General features: G+C 32.6%; 1 protein-coding gene across 2 annotated transcripts in view; it reads left to right on the forward strand.

Annotated features, from left to right (window-relative positions):
• Positions 1 to 19,439, forward strand: part of LOC136026280 (V-type proton ATPase subunit C-like) — a 55,019-nt gene that overhangs the window by 25,478 nt on the left and 10,102 nt on the right. For both annotated transcript variants that reach the window (XM_065702670.1, XM_065702671.1), the window contains exons 5-7: positions 412 to 510; positions 11,071 to 11,232; positions 18,600 to 18,693. In XM_065702670.1, the coding sequence (XP_065558742.1) occupies positions 412 to 510; positions 11,071 to 11,232; positions 18,600 to 18,693 (355 nt within the window). The remainder of the gene's footprint in view (positions 1 to 411; positions 511 to 11,070; positions 11,233 to 18,599; positions 18,694 to 19,439) is intronic.

Raw genomic sequence — 19,439 nt, forward strand, 5'->3', positions numbered from 1 at the left:
TTTGGAAGTTATGTTGCGAAAAAACAGCTTGAGCCTTTGCCGCCCTCGCTTATATCTCTAAATGTAGATTCCCGTTTGCCCAGACATTGGAACAAAATTAGACGAATCGTTTGAGTCTTAACATTCTTGCCACGCCTTTCTGTCAGAATGTATCGGTTTAATATGGTGTTGGTACTCTTTGTTTAGTTGCTTATATGCTATCCTGTCGCCGCGAAACTGAGCTTCCCGTTTGCGATCAATGATTGCGAGGGGCTTGTTGATGGTCAGGAGTTATTGAGTAAAAATAAATAAAAAGCTCAGGCGTTCAGTGGTTTGGCGCCAAAATCGAATTGATATTCCCCTAATTAGACCGGTTTTCCATTATGTCAACTGTTGGTCGTTTTGTAATTATTTTATTTTATTGATTTCTAGTGGTAGCTTGCTGACCCGAAATCTAGCAGACTTAGTGCGGAAAGAGCACTTTGTTTTGAATTCAGAGTATTTGACAACGCTGCTTGTCGTTATTCCCAAGTAAGTATCTTTTATGGAAAACTTGTTTTTTATTTTAGTTTTGCTTTTGTTTTAAGTAAATATTTTATTTAATTATAATGCCGTTTTATTTTTAAAAATTTTTGTTTCATATTAAAAAAGAAGAAATTCATATTGTATCTACCTCCACCAGTGTCTAGTACAACAAAAGACACAATGTCTACTGTTGTGTCTACCAGATTCTATTAGAAGATCAACACGATCAAACACGTATGTGGAAAATTATTTCTTACGAAGGTGACATTCTTGGGAAAAGATTAGAATAATATGAAGTATAGAAACAAGAAAATAAAAGAGAATTGAGCTGAATAGTTGAATTTTCAAGCAAGTAACTTGTGGAATTTTACCGGAAACTTTTGTTGACTTTAAAATTAGATAAAGTATATGTAATTTTCTTTTTTACGTTGGAAAAAATAAACATCTTTTTCTATTTCATGGCTTAACATATACCTATAAATCATACCTTTACCTTTGCCGTATCAAAGGGTTGGTTACGGGGTTTGAAACCCCTTGCTTTACAGACAATGGTTCGCAAACAAGTTGTATACTTTGTTGATTCAAGTTAAAGATATAAATTGAACGACTTACTTAGTTGAAGGCTTTCTGACTTTCTTTTCTCTAATGTGACTTTTCTTTGTTGTTATTTAAGTTTTTTTTATCTTTCTTTGGTCTTTTATCTTCTGTTATGTAGTTTGTTTGTTTTCCATATACATTAAATAGGGATTTTCGATACTTGTCTATTATATAAAACACAGTCGAGAAGTGAAGTATGGTGACAATAAAATCTGATGAAAATAGAATACTTTATAAGCAAAATTGTGAAGCTAATTTGTGAACTATTAAATTGGGAGCTTCGATGTTAGCTAACCGTCTCAAAGACAAAGAAAAGTCCATTTATTAACTTGATTCTTGAGGAATATAGTGTGTTCAAATTAAGATTTGTGCGTTCACCATGGATGTTCAAATTAAGATTTGTGATTTGCCAAGGACCGAAGAACTGGCAATTACATTTTTCCAGGATCCAAGAACAGGCAATTATATTTTTCCAGGATAGGGATCGTCGCCCAAAATAAAACACTGCGTCATTGGACACACAATGACTTTATACTCTTACGAGAAGCAACATTTTTGGAAATGTAACACTGCGTTCTGGGCGCATGTTTCCAAGTTGTAGTTTTCACAATTTTGCTAATAAAGTATTCTATTTTCATCATATTTTTTTTTTCATTAGCATTAACCAAACTTCACTTGTCGGATGAGATTTATATTATAGACAAGTACCGGATTATCCCGTTGAGATATGAATTGTTTGAATTTATTTGGTTAGACTTTGGCCAGAACCAGAAATTTCAGAACGACGAAGAAAAACAAGGTAAATCACAGTGAAAAGGAGTAATTTTAAATTGTCCCGGGACTTTTATCGATTACTTTTTATTCCTATTTTTGTACTGAGCACATTTGAGTGGAAGTTTCAGCTGAAATCTTTGGATTTTGGCTTTTTTTTTCGACGGACTGTGATTAGCCTTGTTTTCTTCGTTGTTCCTAAAAGAAAAAAAAAAGAAGTAATTAAAAACTAACAAGGAACTAAGAAAATTTTCAGCAAGTGAAAAAACAACCAACGACCTGTATGGTCTCAGGACGCTTTTATGCCATGCCAGCGGAGTTTCAGAAATCGTGTAGTTAGACTTTTTTTCGTTGAGACAAAAAAAGCCCGACGGATCAACCTTTACAAACATCAGAAACGAAGGAAAAACTACTAAGAAACGGAGTTAAGAAATTGGCCTATCTTACACCCTAGCCCCTCCTATATCTCCAAGGGCAATCTAGGGATCAGTGAAGGGCCTCTAATCATCTTTTAGGTGATCAACAGTGGAGATATCTTCCTTCTCTGGGATTACGCTCATGTGGACACTATGCGTGTCTTGATCGTATGTCCGTCGAAGCGTAGCCTTCCTTGTCACCTTGTGCCATCTGGTTGTTCATTGTACACGTCCCAAATACGGCTATTTTCGTAGGGAGGGGGGGTACCTGGCCTTAACCGTTGAAATCTGATAATTTACATTGTATTTCTTTTTTTTATGTAGTACTAATGATATTGTCATTCATGAAGTAATAGCTAAAATATTAAAATAATTTTCAGTTACACGCCGAGTGCTTATTAGCCTTTAGCCTTGTTTGTGGTTTTCTTGTGTTACTATTCTCTGGAAAATAATTTTTATTGAAGGGCTTTGCCTTCTCTTGCTGTCAATAGATAAGCTATTCAGATTAATTTTTTTCTCAATTTTTCGAATAAATCTATGGATCTTCAAAATAAGACGGAAGTTGACGCTATATCTTTCCGAAAAATATAGAATCTATTGAATCCAGGTAGCGCCATCTTCATTGTCTGATCCCATAATTTACGTCTGTTTGATTTGTGTATTGGCGAATTCCCAAAACCAAATCGTAAATATTTGTCCTGTTATTTCACAAATCATCTTCAGCGCAAATGGAAAAGAGTAGTGTATAAAACAACAAAAAAGTAAGAACATCGTGGATTTAAATAGGAAAAAAAGAACAGACAAGGAACAAGGAACTAAAAGAATTTTGAAACAAAAACAGAACGAAGATAATTTAAATTAAAATATATCAGCAACTTACTCCTCTTCATTCCAGAACGTTCAGGGTTATATGTTTTGTTACATTTACGGGCATTCTATTGCACAAACATATTCGTTGTTCAGAAGCCACATATCAGTAAAGCACGGCCGACATTTATATCATGCATCTAACTTAAGGGAACCAATCATCAAAAGCTATGATTGATTTGAAGTTTTTTGTCATAAGAAAAATTTCTTTATTTGAAGCAAGATGTTATAAAAAATTACCCAGAGCCTGAAGAACCCAAAAGCATAGAGAGAAATTTTTGTAGGAGCAAACCCCTGTGGAATATTCGGCGCGAAAAGATGAGAATTTTTTTTTGCCAAAAGACGGTCATCTTTCAAAATTTCGCATGATTTTATACTTTCATATATAATTGTGTTTTAACAAGAAAGAGACGGGAGAAGATACCTTATCATCTCCCCTGTCCTTTCACTGATCTCGTAAGAAGCTCTGCAACCTCTGAAGAAGTAGAGGAGTAAGTAAAGATTACCGTGACTTTAACCAAGGGTTTCAGAAGCATAAAAAAATTTCACTGTCTTGTAGTGGTTTTATTTGTTTACTATAGACTGGTGTTTTCGAAGGAATTGGTATGCGTCATACCGATGTTAGGTTTTAGAAAACAAGTTTATGTAATTTAAAGAAGTCGTCCCTTTTGTTCTTTGTCGCGAGTAGTGGTTGGGTTGTTTTTGAATCTTGACCTCTGAAGATAAGTAAAAAATTGCTTTGGAATGGAAAATTCAAGTGAATAGTGGAGAATTACATAGATACAGTAAATTCTCGGTTATATGCTGAAGTGGATGACGTGGCACCAGAAAATAAGCAAATTCCATGGATTATCCAAAATCGGCATAAAATTGTTTTTAGTATGTTTTATTAAATGAAATTATTTCATAATTATGCTTAAAATTTTTGTTTTTGCATTTATTTTTTTATTGCACGTTCATTGTCATATCTCAGAGATGGGGGTTAAAACCTCCTTTCTTGAAGTGTGAAAATTAAACAAAATGTGAACCTTTGGGCAAATAACAGCTAGAAATGACCTTTTATGCAGGTACCCCCTTCCAATGAAAATCATGAGCCTGATCATGTGCTAGTTCATGCAAAATTTATTTCTTAAATTTTTTATCGCTTAATTCTGTATTGCTTCTTTTTTCTCCCTCTGTATAATTCATCAATTTTGTCTAGGTTATCTCATCTAAATTTTATTTTATGACAATAGCTTTTCAAGAGTGAAAGTTGGAAACCATTTCTTATGCTATTTATCATTGGGAAATGTTTTTATGTGATAATTGGAAGTCTAGAAACTGAATTCGTGATTATTGTCCTGGAAATTGTTTCCCCATAGCAAGTCTGAGGTTTAATGGGTGAAAAAATTGTATGAATATTAAATAACCTTAGGTAGATTACCCTTACGCTTTATTAAGGACTTGACATAAATACTTAATTCAATAACCTAAAACGTTAGGAAGATGATTTAGACAGGTGTTGACACAAGTAAAAAACGCAACTATCGGTGAATTAAATGTGAAATAAGTATTTATGAAAAATTGCTGAAATTTGGATTGGGGGGGGGGGGGTTATAACTCCAAACCGCCCCTTTGCATGTGGTCAATTCTACTTAGTCTTACAAAAGAAAATATTGGCATGTAGAAACATGACTAATTAGCTGAAGTACACGGATTTACAGAAAAAATCTATTCTACTAGCCAAATACTACTTAGTATCAGGGCGACTTTGTCGTATCAACACAGATCTTTTAATTTATCATAAAAAATTAAAAAAGACTGTTTTAAATATCCAAACTCATTAACCTCTGATCTTTCACCTTGTGCAGGTCAGGTAGGTAGGTATCATGGATATTATATTGGGTGGTGGAATATAGATTGTAGTTTGTGTCTTCCATGGCCAAACTGCATATTAAAACAATTGTGTGGATAAAAAAAAAACAAAAAAAAAACAAGATTCCTTGTTCAGTTGCTACTGGAGTCACCGTAACGACAAAAAAAAAAAAAAAAGAAAAAGTAAAAACTATCCAAATAATCCACTATACTCCTTCACACACATGAAACAACAAAAGAAGACGAAGAAAAAGAATGACGAATAATAGCTAAGGACTCATTAATAGGATACATTTTTCCTTGACTTTATTTCTAAATTTTTCAAACCGTTTTATATCATTAATTATCATATTATTACTAGTCCATAAATTTAAAAATAAAGTACAAATAAAAATGACAAATAATAACTTGAAACTCGTAATTGGAATGCGTTTTTTCCTTAACTTTGTTTCTAAATTCCTCAAACCTTGTTATGTTATTAATTGTCTTATCATTACTGTTGCATAATTTTATTCCTCGATAAATAAAAGAGAACTTAGACCTTGTAGTGATGGCAGTCGGAGCAGACAGTGCCTTACTTGTTCGAGTATTATTATTGTGGCATTCAGACGTAACCTGAAACATGCATGAGAAGTATAAAAGTAAATCATTATTATTATTATACTTGAACATAAATAACTGGTGATAAAAATCCTGTAGGCCTGCAGCTGGTAGAATTTTTCGTCATCCATACTTGAATCTCCCAGAATCACTATAAGATTTATTGCAGAGTAAACGGATCCCATTATTTTGAAGAACTCGAATTGGATTCGCAAGTGACGAAAATGTCCCTATCTATACCGAAGGACATTATAAAATTTACGGATGTATTATAGAGAAATACAACAACCCTAAAAAGCGATGCGGGACAAAGTGTGCGAGTTTTCTAAGGATTCCGATGTTCCGTGATAAAATCGCTGATATGTTCCCAACATCTTTCCTAAACGACAAAGGTTCATCAAGTGTAATACCTAAATACTTGACACATGACTTCCTTTCAATCTCGCCATAACTGTATTTTAATCGAAGAATCCATGGGTAATATGTAGCTGTTCTCGAGAATTTAATAAAACTGTTCTTATCCGGATGAACTTGTAGCTTATTTACGTGCATCCAAGAAGAAACTTTGTCTAACGATTATTTACTTAATTCAAGTAATCCCTTCTCAGTTCTTGCACGACAAACAAGCAACGTGTCATCAGCAAACATCGGTACTGCCTCTTCTTGCAGATCATGGAATTATTCACTGAAATTGTTTTCGATATTAGACATGGTTTGACTTAGGTCATTTACAAAAATTTACCAGAATAATAGCGGTCCAAGAACAGAGCCCTCTGGAACATGTAATAGGAAAGCTTGATGAACGCTTTGAGTCAATCTGAACATACTTTAGCCGACCTACTAAGAATGAACGTAGAAAGTTAAGCCCAATACCTTTTATGCCATAAAACTCACATTGTAGAAGTAGGAGATCATGATCTACGTGTGTCAAAAGCTTTAATTATATCTATAAATATTGCTGACACCAGGTAACCTTCATTTAGCGCTTGATTGACTACGCTGCTTAGATAGGCAACCACTTGTTATATTATGTAACTATGCCGAAATCCGAATTGGGTAGGATTTAACAAATTACGACGCTCTAGATATGCATAAGGACGGACAGCAAAGCACTTCTGCTAAAACACGTGATAGCACAGGAAGAACAGAAATCGGCCTATAATTTCCTAGATTATTTGTCCCACCACCCTTATGAACAGGAGTCACACGAGCTACTTTTAAACAAGACGGGAAGAAACCCTCTTTAAATGCAGAATAAATTAGGGATAAAAGTGATATCTGGATTAGTGGCAAAAATGCTTCGATTGTGTAACATCGGACAGATTCCTTCAGCAACACGCTTTCCTACCGCTCATAAGCAATTTCTGAATACCTCCGAGACGTCGTCAGCACTTTTGGGCATTTCATCTTCTTGGTTAACTTTTTCAAGTGGGATTATATTTGTTGGCTGTTGAAGTACTTCTTTATCATGGTCCATGTTTTTGCCGGACATCCCGATACTTCCTCAAAATTCCTCGAGTAAAGTTCTCTTTTTCTTTTCTTAATAATCGATTAAGAGCATTGCGATAATTATTATATATCGTTTAAATCGCATTTATGATTGACCTTTTTTTGTAAGGTTGGTCTCTAATACGCATCAATTTTAGAAGGTCTGCAGTAACTCATGGTTTCTTTATGGTTGTCTTGCGCCTTCCTTTCTTGCTTTGACAATGTTTTTCTAATTCACTTTAAATAATCTGATCAAACAAATTAAACCTCGCGTGATTATTTGATGCAATCGATAAAATATTATCCCAATTCATTTGAGATAAAGCATTCTTATAACACAAGATAATTGCTTTATTTACATAATGCCAAGAAAACTCATTCTTTGACCGACAACTATTTCTTAGAGAAATAGCGTGTCTAGAAAAAAAACCAAAATGGTCAGAAGGTCACAACACGGGGGGAATCAGGGTTAAGATTAGAGAATATATTATCAATACATGTCTTGGATGTATCCGTGACCGTTGTAGGTATGTTGAATGATGGAAGTAATCCAAATAATATGAAAATATTCAGTAGTCGGCTGGTCTATGCATTTATTTCAATCAGGTGAACGTTTAGATCACCTACAAGAAAACAGGGAGATTCATAGGCGTGCTGCTCGAGCTGCTTGTCGAGCTTCTGGGATTTTCGGGGGTTCTTGAGCTCCTTCTGGGGGATTCTCGAGTCCTCTTCCAAAGATCAAAGATTTCATTGTGGAGTAAGTCTTTGGGCGGTAGAGAACTATTAAATAGCAAGAACAAACACCTAAACGAAGATGAAATATATACGGCAAGGCCCCCATGTTGACGTAATTGCCTATTTTTGTGTAAAAATTATATCACTCTAGACCAGGCAATTCTGAATTATGATCGTTGAGCTATGTCTCAGTTAAAGCTATCACCTGAAAAACAAAAATATTAGCTGAATCCTCCATATTGCCATAACTTGAATTTAGCCCTTGGCAATTCAGATGAAAAATATTGAAAAAATTTCAGGTTTACGGCATATAGGACCAATCTCACACGGTAAAACATAATTTGAATCTTTGAGCTGCAAGCGAATACGGCACCCAAGGTCCGAAATTCCACTCGAAACATCATTATATATACACGCAAAATCTATTTTATTACTGTCTAATTCCTTTAATTTCTGAGTTGCTAAAAGAGATTGAAAGATACTATCCATAACTAAGAATTACAAGCCCTATCTTACGGTGACTCCATCTTTGACACAGATAAACACTGAGGTAAAATATACCTATCAATTGTGTAACTACTTCATGAACTAAGAAAAAATATAACACCTTCCGTATCCCTTTCACTTCCTAAAGGTGCGTAAATATTTCCAACACATTAAGGAATTCTCCAAATACAAGTATATCGTTGAGAACGAGGAACAAATTTTTCTATAAAAAGGTAATTGTTTCTTTAATTATACATAACACAAGAGGGGTTAGAACATTAGAAGGGAAGGAGAAACTAATTGCAATTATAATAGATTAAATTTCACTTTATTATCATAGAACAATCAAAAAATTCGCGTTGAAGGAAAACATGAAAAATAATGTCATCGGAAATTTAATCAGTATTCACTTGATGAAATCAAAGTGGGCGTCAAATTAACAATTGACATCCCCAATGGGCTACAAAAAAAAATCAAATAGTAACTTACTCCTGTTAACAAATATACATTTAAGATAGAATAAAAGGTGATTCACCATACCCCTATTAAAAATGATACCTCACTTTTTATCTTGGCAAATGAACAGTGAACATCTTAACAAGATAGATTTGTGTAAGGCCTGTTGCAATTAAAGCAGGTGAGATATGAGTCTACGAAATAAAGAAATTACGAGACTAAACATTGCAATAAATGATGACTGTTGGATACAATGAAAGTACTGAAAACAATTAAAACAGTGACGTAATATGAAAAAAAAACAGACTAAGGGTTAGGTGCTTTACAGTTGACTAAATATGAACTCAATCAATACAAAAAAATTATAATTTTTTACTTCCCTAATACAGTGTACAAAGCAAGAGAGGATGAATGAACAACAATAAACAAACCAGCGAATAAGGACACTGACAAAAAAAACAACAAAAAACTATATACTTCACTCAATTAATAATCGACAAATAGAGGGAGTAGGAAAAGTCCCACAATATTATATTAATTCTTCATTCCATTGACTTATTCTGAATGTCAAATGGACATCCATTAACACCAGCCAGGTTAGTTTCAAAATGGGGCACAACTTTATTAGCAGCACTATATCGCACATATTAATTTTGCCGTGGGACTAGTTCAGGGATAGGGTCAGTTCATAGGTATTTTGCATGCGTGCCATTTGGAAAGTTAAAATGCAGAAATAGGGGGGGGGGACTTTTAGAGACCCTTGCTTCAAAACCGAGTTCGCGTAATTTTGCTTTTTTTTTGCAAGGGGATTCTTCTGTATTTTCCGAACTTCGGGGGGAGCATCGTCACTAATGTAGACATGGGAAAATGACGAGGGTATTTTGCCTTTTAGTTTCTTTGCGTTCTTCAATAAATTTACTTTCTTCTCCTAATTTTGTACCTGAACTTTGATGAACCCTTTCTGAATATTTCGTTCAATGATTTTGAAATCAGGCACGGCGGCAAATCCAAGGCCTGAAGGTAGACTCGCAAAGATTTCTTTTGCAGCAGATATAATTTAACATGGGACATTGCACAATATGAGATTTTTATCACGTTTTTCGAATTCAAGCTTAGTTAATCTGTTGCCAATTACATTAATTTCAGTTCCCTGGTTTATTAACTAATCAGTGAGAACTTTTATTTGGCTGTTTAATGCATCTTTTTCTTTTTCAAGAAAACCCAGGCGGGTATCATTATTTGACAGCAATTGCTGAAAATCACATTGAATATTCTCTAACTTAGCCACTCGATCATCCAGAGACTTAAGTTTATTTTCAAGTGAGTCTTTGTCCATTGTTACTTACAAGCTCGATCACAGTTTTGATGCTATCAGCTAAAGTTGCCAACGATATATTGGAGATGGAGGTTGAACTAGTACTCGATACGTCAAGCACATTTTTTGAATTCCCACCTTCATCCTTATCATACCTTAAACATTTTTTCCGTCCCATTGTTAATAATTAAGAAATTCTGTAAAATTCAATTCACAATAAAAGTCCAAAGTTTATTAATAATAACCGATATAATAATAAATTGGCTCTAGTAATTTACCTTTAATATCCTTGCTTAAGTAGGTAAACCGATAATTGTCTCTTAGTAATATATAATTAGTATTCCTGCTTGAACAGCTAAATCGGTATCCAAAAATAAACATCACCAGTGAGATTCAATATCCAATTCACTTGATATTGATAAACGTGAATAATGGACGCGCACCAGGAAACGAGGTAATATTCGGTCAAAGTCATGATCCCTACTGACAGTTTTAACAACAAATTTAACTAACTTTGAAAAAAAAAAAGCAAAGAAGGAGAAAATGCAAAATGAATAGCTTTCCGTTTCTTTTTTTAATGTATTGCATACTATAAAGGACCTTATCCCGTAATTGCCTTCCCTCCTAACAATGGTCTTGATTTTGATGCGAGTTTAATTTTTCTTAAATAAATATATGTTAAGTCATCACTCTTGTTTAGTTGACAATTTTCATTAAACTTTTCTTGTCGAACACCCTAGTCATTATGATACTGCAACAGAACCCGTGTTTTTCTTTTATGTTCTGCAACATTATACTTTGTGACTGAGTTATGAACAAAAATATATGAAGTCAAACAAAAGAAAACTTTAAATGTATTCTTTGGAACCATAACTACATTTATGGAGGAAACGCACAAGGTTTTTGAAAATAAATCGAAAAAAAATATTGAACAGCAAAATAACTCCATTTGAGTCTAATAACATTCTCTTCTTTCTATAGAACTTATCTGCCAGAATGGTGGGCCAAGTACGAGCGTTTAACTCAAATGATTGCTCCAAGGTCAAGTCAGTTGGTATTTGAGGATTCGGACCATGCCCTAGTCACCATCACCTTGTTTCATAAAGTTGTCGATGAATTTCGAAGTAAAGCAAGGGAAAATAGGTACGGACATTCTTGGCAAAGTTGCTGACTGTGATTACTATTCTTAAAAACTGCAAGGACCCTCCTCCCTCTCTCTCTCTCTCTTTCTTTCTCTTTCTCTACATTGTTTTATTCTGCATTAGTTAAATTAGAAAAGGAGGAAGTATAATTATGTACATGTCAGCAACTCTTAAATTAGCTACGACCTACATCATTCTCTCTTTTTTTTATCACTTACATTTCTGATTCTTCTGATTTCGTTTGATTATGCAGGCAAAGTGCCATGTCTCGAGTGTCGAGTCTTATGGGGAAATTTGACCCCTCTCGTCATTTAGTTTAGTCAATCCATCTATTTCAGAAATGCCGTGACTATAATGCGTGTTAAGTTTTGATCATTGCAAGTTATAATCACTATATCTAAAATGTGGTTAATATGGCATAAAAGGTGGCAGTGAGTAGATCTGTCGGTTAGGGTGGCGTTAATCAAAAGTATTGTTCTAGCCTGTCTCCCCGATAAATACCACTGTACATCATTCACTTTTTTATTATCACTTGCATTTCTAATCTTGTGATTCTTCTAGTTTTATTTAATCTGTACCGATGACTCTACCTCTCTGATCTAGGATCTTATGAGGGAACCATATCCATCTCGTCATTTAGCTCAGTCAATCGGTCTATTTCAGAAGTGCGATATTTTATGTGGGCATAAAATATGGCAGTGAATAGATCTGTCGTTTCGGTTGCCTTAACCAGAAGTATTTTGTCAAGCTAGTCTTTCAAACAGATGCACATTTTGGAATTTTAAGATGTCTGTTCTTATCCCTGCCTTGCGAAATTGAATGAACTAAGTCGATTTGTCGACTCTGTTTTGGAGTGACTCATTTGATTAGTATAGGAATTCGAGTCAACTTCGTATACGAATCAAATAAGTTTCAGCTACATTGAAGATTAAAGTAACTTTAGTGAGCTATTAAAAATCAAGACACGAACCACTGGGCCGCCAAGAAACGAGCCAATGGATAACTGAGAAAAACAAAGATAGAAACTGCGAAAAGAACACATATAGAAAAAAAACAAAATTTTTGCAGATTTGTTGATTAGCAGAGATACAGGAAATTTAAGTATTAATTATGCTTATGTTATTTTTTTTAAGATAATGCTGCAATGAATATGGATGTGATAAAAGCGTTTGGAGGGCGGAATATTTTTAAATGGACATGTACCGCATTTTCCCTTCTTAATGTCCTGGAAAAATTCAAATGTACTAAATTGCACTGTTTGAGAATTTTCCTCGTTATCTTAAGAAAAAATAATTAAAAATATAGTTCTTAACGTAGTTTTTAAGGTAAAAATTTTAAATTAATAAAACTGAATAAAATTTTATTAAGTAAATAAAAAAAATCCCTTATATTATCTGAAAAATGGAAATATAGTCAAAAAATTTTACACAGTCTTGAAAAATGGTTAAGGGTTAGAACTAAATATAAAACCAAAAGAAATAGTAGCGTTGGATGTCATCAAAGGGACTATTTCCCAACAAAACAATTAAGATATTTTTTATTCACAATATTATTTTATTGACAGTTGCTTCTTTGTTATTGTTCAAAGGAGTGGCTCTTTAAATCTTTTTTCTACTTCCGATGTTTGTGCTTTGGGGCAGCTATTTTATATATTTGGTTTGATTGTTTTCGTTTATAATTTTTTAATTTTAAATTTTCCAACTTTTTTATGTGGTTTTGTTTAAATTCCTTGTTTTCCATGCTGTGGACGCTTTTTTTTATAGAGTTAAAATTTCAGGGTGATGTTTATATTTCTTTTCTTCTAATTGACAATAGACCTGTTTTTTTTTGTTTTTTTTTCACAAATTTGTTTCTTTGTTATGTCATGGTAGGCAAGTTTGGCTCGCGATCTTTTAAAAATAGGCAGGATTCTACGATAATGACTGGAATTAGATTCCAGTGAATAATACCGAAATTCAAAAATGCTACTTATTTGGGGGGCAATTTCTCTTAAATATCCTACATATGATATTAAATACCGCCCCCTGAATCTCATTCTTTACGCGAAAGTTTAATTAAATCATGGACAGTAATATTGAGGTAGTGCAATGAGGGAAGGTGATGAGAAATATTGATACTTACAAAAAAAATTTGTGGGGGAACTCCCATCAACTATTCTAATTATGAAAATAACCTCCCCCCTTGAACATTACTCCTTACACTAAAGTTTAAATAAATCAAGGTTTAGTGCAAGTTTTCTAGACACGGGAACGATGACTTTAGTATCCAAGATTCATTTCTTCAGTCATTTCTGTAACTTAGGAGAAGAGACATAAAACCTGTTGGAGAAAAACAAGCAATACTTAGAACTATACTTAGAGGCATTGCTCAATTATTCCTTAGAAATTCCAAATATAATATTTTATGCTGGATCAATAAGTATCATTAGTGTCTACCGTCTGGCACCTACGTTCACTGTTATTTGGGAATAAAAACATACTAAGAAACTCTGAATAATAGCTTAAGTATGTCTAGTAATTTTGCAGAAACATTTGGAGGATGCATATTTTGATGCCAAAGAATCTATTCTTTGCCTTGAAAATTTAACCAAAAAACCTTTCTTGTCGAACATCCCAGCCATTGTCATGTGGCCGCAGGGTTGTAAAATTTACTTTTTTGTGACTACACTTCTTGATCGACAGGTTTAATACGCCCTTTTTCTATCAGTGTAAGATTGATTTATTACAAACTGAATTACAACTATTATGAAAATGCCGCCTGTGAGAAGGCATGAAATTCACTGATACTAAATGTCTAAAATTATAACCCTTATGTATTATTATAAGCATATACTAAAATTATGACCTTTACATAAAAATTAAAACTTACATAACCTTTATATCAGTATTGAGAAAAAAAAAAAAAACAGTAAAAGGAGCAATCAAGAAACCTGCAGAGAATAAAACATGTCATAAAATCCAATTTTAACAATAATAAAAAATATGTTTAGCGAAATATAATAAGTTAAATAATATACAAAAAATCGATTTAAAATGTATTTCATATCTAAGCTATAACTCCTCCTTCATTAAAATAGTATTAATCTATTTTTAGTTACTAGTGGTCTGCCTTCTTAACACTATCTGGGTGGGGTCACAGACCCCGCCCCACGTATTCACTTTTAGAACCTTTTCTCCGTTAAAATTTTAAGGAATGTTTACATTATTTACTCCTCCTTTACGAACACCATAGATTTTATGACCAACACAACTTTGGGGAGTTGTCTCTAATATGAGTTACGAAATTGCGGTAAAATAGAAGTCCTAAAAGGATTTGCTTTGGTTATTTCTGAGAGACAAATAAAGGAAGGACCTATTTTTTGGTGTAATCTGGCTGTTATAATTTGGGAAAGTGACAGTAATAAGAGAAAGTACAGAATGCAAAATTTGTAATATTCCCAAATGAAAAGGTTTTGAATACGTAGCTTTCTCGGTTTCAGAAATGCTTGGAAAATGTTTTAATACTAAGATAAATGTTGAATGTCTTGAAATTTCTAACTTTGCCTTCCTTCTCAAAAACCCTAGTAATCATCGTAAGGCCACTGAACCCGAGTTTTATTTACATTCTGTAACATTTATACTATGTGACTTTACACATTTTGGTATACACCATTCCATCTTTTTATCTTTGTATGCTGAAACGTGAAAGAAGTTTTACATTCTTTACTTCTTCTTTCAGAGGCCCATTATGTTTATGACCATCACAAACTTAAGGGATGATTTCTAATAAAGACCCTAAAAAGATTTGTTTTAGTTATTTCTGAGAAATAATTGAAGGAAGGATTTTTTTTATTAATCTGACTGTTATATGTAGGGAAAGCGACCGTAAAAAAGACAATTTAAAATATTCAGACAATTTTAAATATATATACCTCATTTCCCATAAAGATTGGACCTAAAGTTTTCATGTAACTTCCTATTACCTATGTCTTGGAATTTTACCCTAAACTTGTCAAAAACTCTAGTCATTATCATACAGTTTTAAAACTGGGTTATATATACCCAGTTATATATATATATATATATATATATATATATATATATATCATGAAAAGAGAAATCACCAATGCTACAGCACAAACACACACACACAAAAAAAAAAAAAAAAAAAAAAAAAAAAAAAAAAAAAAAAAAAAAAAAAAAAAGGAGACAGAAGGAGAAAAGGAAGACTGTTTTCCTAAATTAGTGATTAATATAGACCAGCACTTGAATGAGGCCTTAACCCTACTCATCCATACAATCACATAGGTCAAACAGCATAGCCACACACAATCAACCATAAAGAATAATCCATGGACAGGCAGTCATGTCGTCAATAAGTATAAGTCGTCATTTACCAAACCATAGAAAAAATAATATAGACAAATAATTCAGAGGCAACACCCAACATAAGGGCTCATCAGGAGAATACACTGGCCTATATAGGGTTTCGCCACTCTAAATTCTCTACCCAGCACAGTGTTGTGGCTACCACAGAATATCCATGGCATCCCCGCGTCAGGTATCACCCCCAAAATACATGTCTATGAAAAAAACAGCAAATGTAAAACAACCAAGTAAAACCAAAACAAGCTTATCCTGTTAATATATCCCTCCCTTTAGCAACAATAGGTAAACTAAATATTATAAATTTTACCAAATCACAAATATTAACACATTGCAAAAAACCTGAATGAACTAAACAATTATATAATTCATCTTTACCATGTGGCTAATTTTTTAAAAATTCCGCTCAAATAGAAACACAATTCAAAATAAATGGCGCTGTGACAACATTTCTCGAACCTCCGAAATTAGTCAAAAATTTCTTTAAGTATTTCTAGATAATTCTTTTGATATTTATTTAAAAGTTCGTTATAATGAAAACTAAATTTTTTAAATTGCCAAGTTAATTTATTTGCAGAAAAACCTCTTGATATCAATTTTTGGCTTAAGATTTTACATCTATTTTTAAAATCAATATAATTACTACAAATCCTTGCATAACGAAGTAACTGTGAGAAAAACGCTGAATATGTGATATTTGAGTGTATATTACTTTCAGGGAATGGGAAACTAATCACTTCAAAATCAAAATCATCCGTTTTATTATACATTTTAAAACTTAATTTATTATTATCACAAATATTAATATTTAAATCTAAGAAATGATCTTCATGACCAGCGCCATGACTAGGCTCAAGAATAAGCTCTGATGGATATATATTTTTAGAAATATCAATGAAATCCTTACAATTTAAGACCAAAATATCATCTAAATATCTTTTATTATTTGACAAAGCATGTTTTAAATTAATTGGATTATTCTTATCCATCATATATTTATATTCTAGTTGACTTAAAAACAAGTCAGCTATAAATGGGCTGGCATTCCCCCCCATGGGAATTCCCATAATTTGCTTGTACAAATCACCCCCAAATCTTATATAAGTATTGTATAAAACAAATTCCAATAACTCAAAAATCATATCCAAGCTGTAACATCTCAAGTTAACTGTAGTATTAAAGCAGTTTGTCCATATGGCTTTTTTATTATAACTGTCTATTTTTAAGAACCTTTTACTAGATAAGAGGAAAGATTTCTTTATAACAGTTTTTAAATTATCTAACACTAAATTGAGTGATAAATTAGTATACATTGTCGCAAAATCGAAAGACTCAATTCTTTTAGCTGAAACCATTGTTAAAGAATCTATCACCTGCAGTGAATTATTAACACTCCAATATGGATTAAAATTCGAAAATTTTTTAATACCAGAACAATAGGTTTTAAGTTTATTTACAATTTCCTTTAAAATTAAAGAGAGGTCAGTAGCAGCAATGCGGGTTGGACATTTAGCTGCTCCAGCAATAAACCGTGGTTTAGGGGGATTCTTATGAAATTTTACAGTCCAATATAGGAAAGGGAACTTTTTATCATTGTCATTTATTTTAATATTAAAATTTTTAAAAAGTATTTCTTCAGTCTTTTCAATTAAATTCTCATCCTCTATATTTACCTTTTCATAAACATTAGTTGTGCCTAACTCCCTTTTTAAGATATCACAATACAGCTTCTGACAAATTATGGCAAAATTATTATTAGCTTTATCCACTGGCACAATTACAAATTCATTCTTTAGATTAGCAATTGCTTGTTTAATCTTCGCATTATAAAATAATGATTTAGTGTTACTATTTTTTAAGTTAGAATATATTTTATTTCTTACTCTACTAATAATTAAATTCTTCCAACTTTGAAAACTCTCTTTATTTTTATTCTCTTTCTTACACCACTTATCAATAAATAAATCAAAATCATTTTCCAAGCCATCAAGAACACTCGATGGTTTCAGATGATGAGAAAGACGGAAATTTGCCCCTTTATTCATTATAATTTGAAGATCATCTTGCTTTATTATTGACAAGTCCCCTGTTAATATATATATATATATATATATATATATATATATATATATATATATATATATATATATATATATATATATATATATATATATACCCAGTTATATATATATATATATATATATATATATATATATATATATATATATATATATAATAAACAATTTAGCTCCCATTTTAGACTAATTCCTCGAAAGTCATTCGATTGTCTGAATTGTTGTTTTGTATTTTTTAACAGCGCTGCTGTAAAATCTATTTAGCCAGAATCCACAGGACTTCTATCTTGGTCCAGAATTTAATAAAGATTGTTGTTCGGGGGGAGGGGGATTTTACAATTTATTTTTAGACTTTACGGTTTTACGATCCAGACAAACATTTTATTTTTGCGGGGTTGAACAGTAGTTTTTATATTCTGAAACGTTTCTGTTTTGTGACTTGACATCTTTTAATCCACTTCGACCTATCTGTTCCATCCATTTTCTTTTTATTTTGGAATTTTGAAGACTTTTATGTTATCTACTTCCTTTTTTAAGATTACCATTCGCTTTACGACTAACACAAATTTCGGTAATTGTCTTTAATGCGAATGACGAAATGGCTGGAAAATTAAGGCTCTAATGGAATTTCTTTTTTATTTCTTAGAAGTGAGTGGAATAAGGACTAATTTTTTGGCTTAATCTATACACTGAAGGCGACTGTAAGAGAGAAAGGACGGAATGCAGAATTTAAAATATTGGAAAAGAAAATTGTTTTTTAGTTCAAGACTGGCTAATACCAATTTGACATTTACTCTTCAAAATTTCAACCATCCGTTCCTAAAAATTGTTCATTCTTAATTATCAACTTTGTATTAATTAGTTGTTCATAAATAAATTATTCATTAATCAGCTTTTGTTCTATTTAATTGTATATTTATGTATTTTAGGTTTATTGTTAGAGAATTTTCATATGACGAAGAGACTATTGCTGCTGGAAAAAATGAACTGACTAAGCTTATGAATGATAAGAAAAAGCATTATGTAAGTACTCCTTTTGGAATGCTTTTGTTTAATTTTGTTTATCTAGGTAAAAAGAAAAAGACTGAAGATTTTCGGTTTCTAGCGAGTTGCAGATTCTCTCGGCTATGCTTCAGTATATCCGTATAAAGAGTGATAACGCGCTTCTTACCCATTAAACCCATTATTCACGTTAAACACAACCAGTTTAATCGTGATGATTGCAAGATTTGTGAAAAGTGAATAATTTTGAATAGGGAATCTGAAGATTTTCCCTTTTCCGTCGTAACAAAATAATGTTTTCTTTTCATTTTATTTGCATCGTGATTTTGTTGAAATAACCACTCTGGTCAAAACAAATCTTCTCCAATACAATTAGTTCCGTGCAACTTTTGTATTTCGTTACTATATTACATTGACGATTGAATGGGAAATGGGCATGTAATCAAGTATTGTCTTTTAAATAAAGATAAGCAAGAGAAGACATTTAGTGGTTCCGTTGACGTCGCCAATCTGTAGAGGAAAGCTGATCACACCATAATGTGCACCTACCTGTTAAGCAATTTTTGTTTGTTCTTGTCTTTGTCATGTCGTCGTGTTCTGTTTATTGGTCATCTTTTGTCACCGTCATTTAACTTCTCCAATAGACATGTAGTAAATTCGTGAACATTGCCAATCTTTAGAGGAAAGCTGATAACACTATAATGTATATCGACCTGTAAACCAGTTTTTTTTTGTCTGTCGTGGTGTCTGGCATGTCATCATGTCGT

This window comes from Artemia franciscana, chromosome 4 (genome assembly GCF_032884065.1).
Source record: "Artemia franciscana chromosome 4, ASM3288406v1, whole genome shotgun sequence".
Classification (NCBI taxonomy): domain Eukaryota; kingdom Metazoa; phylum Arthropoda; class Branchiopoda; order Anostraca; family Artemiidae; genus Artemia; species Artemia franciscana.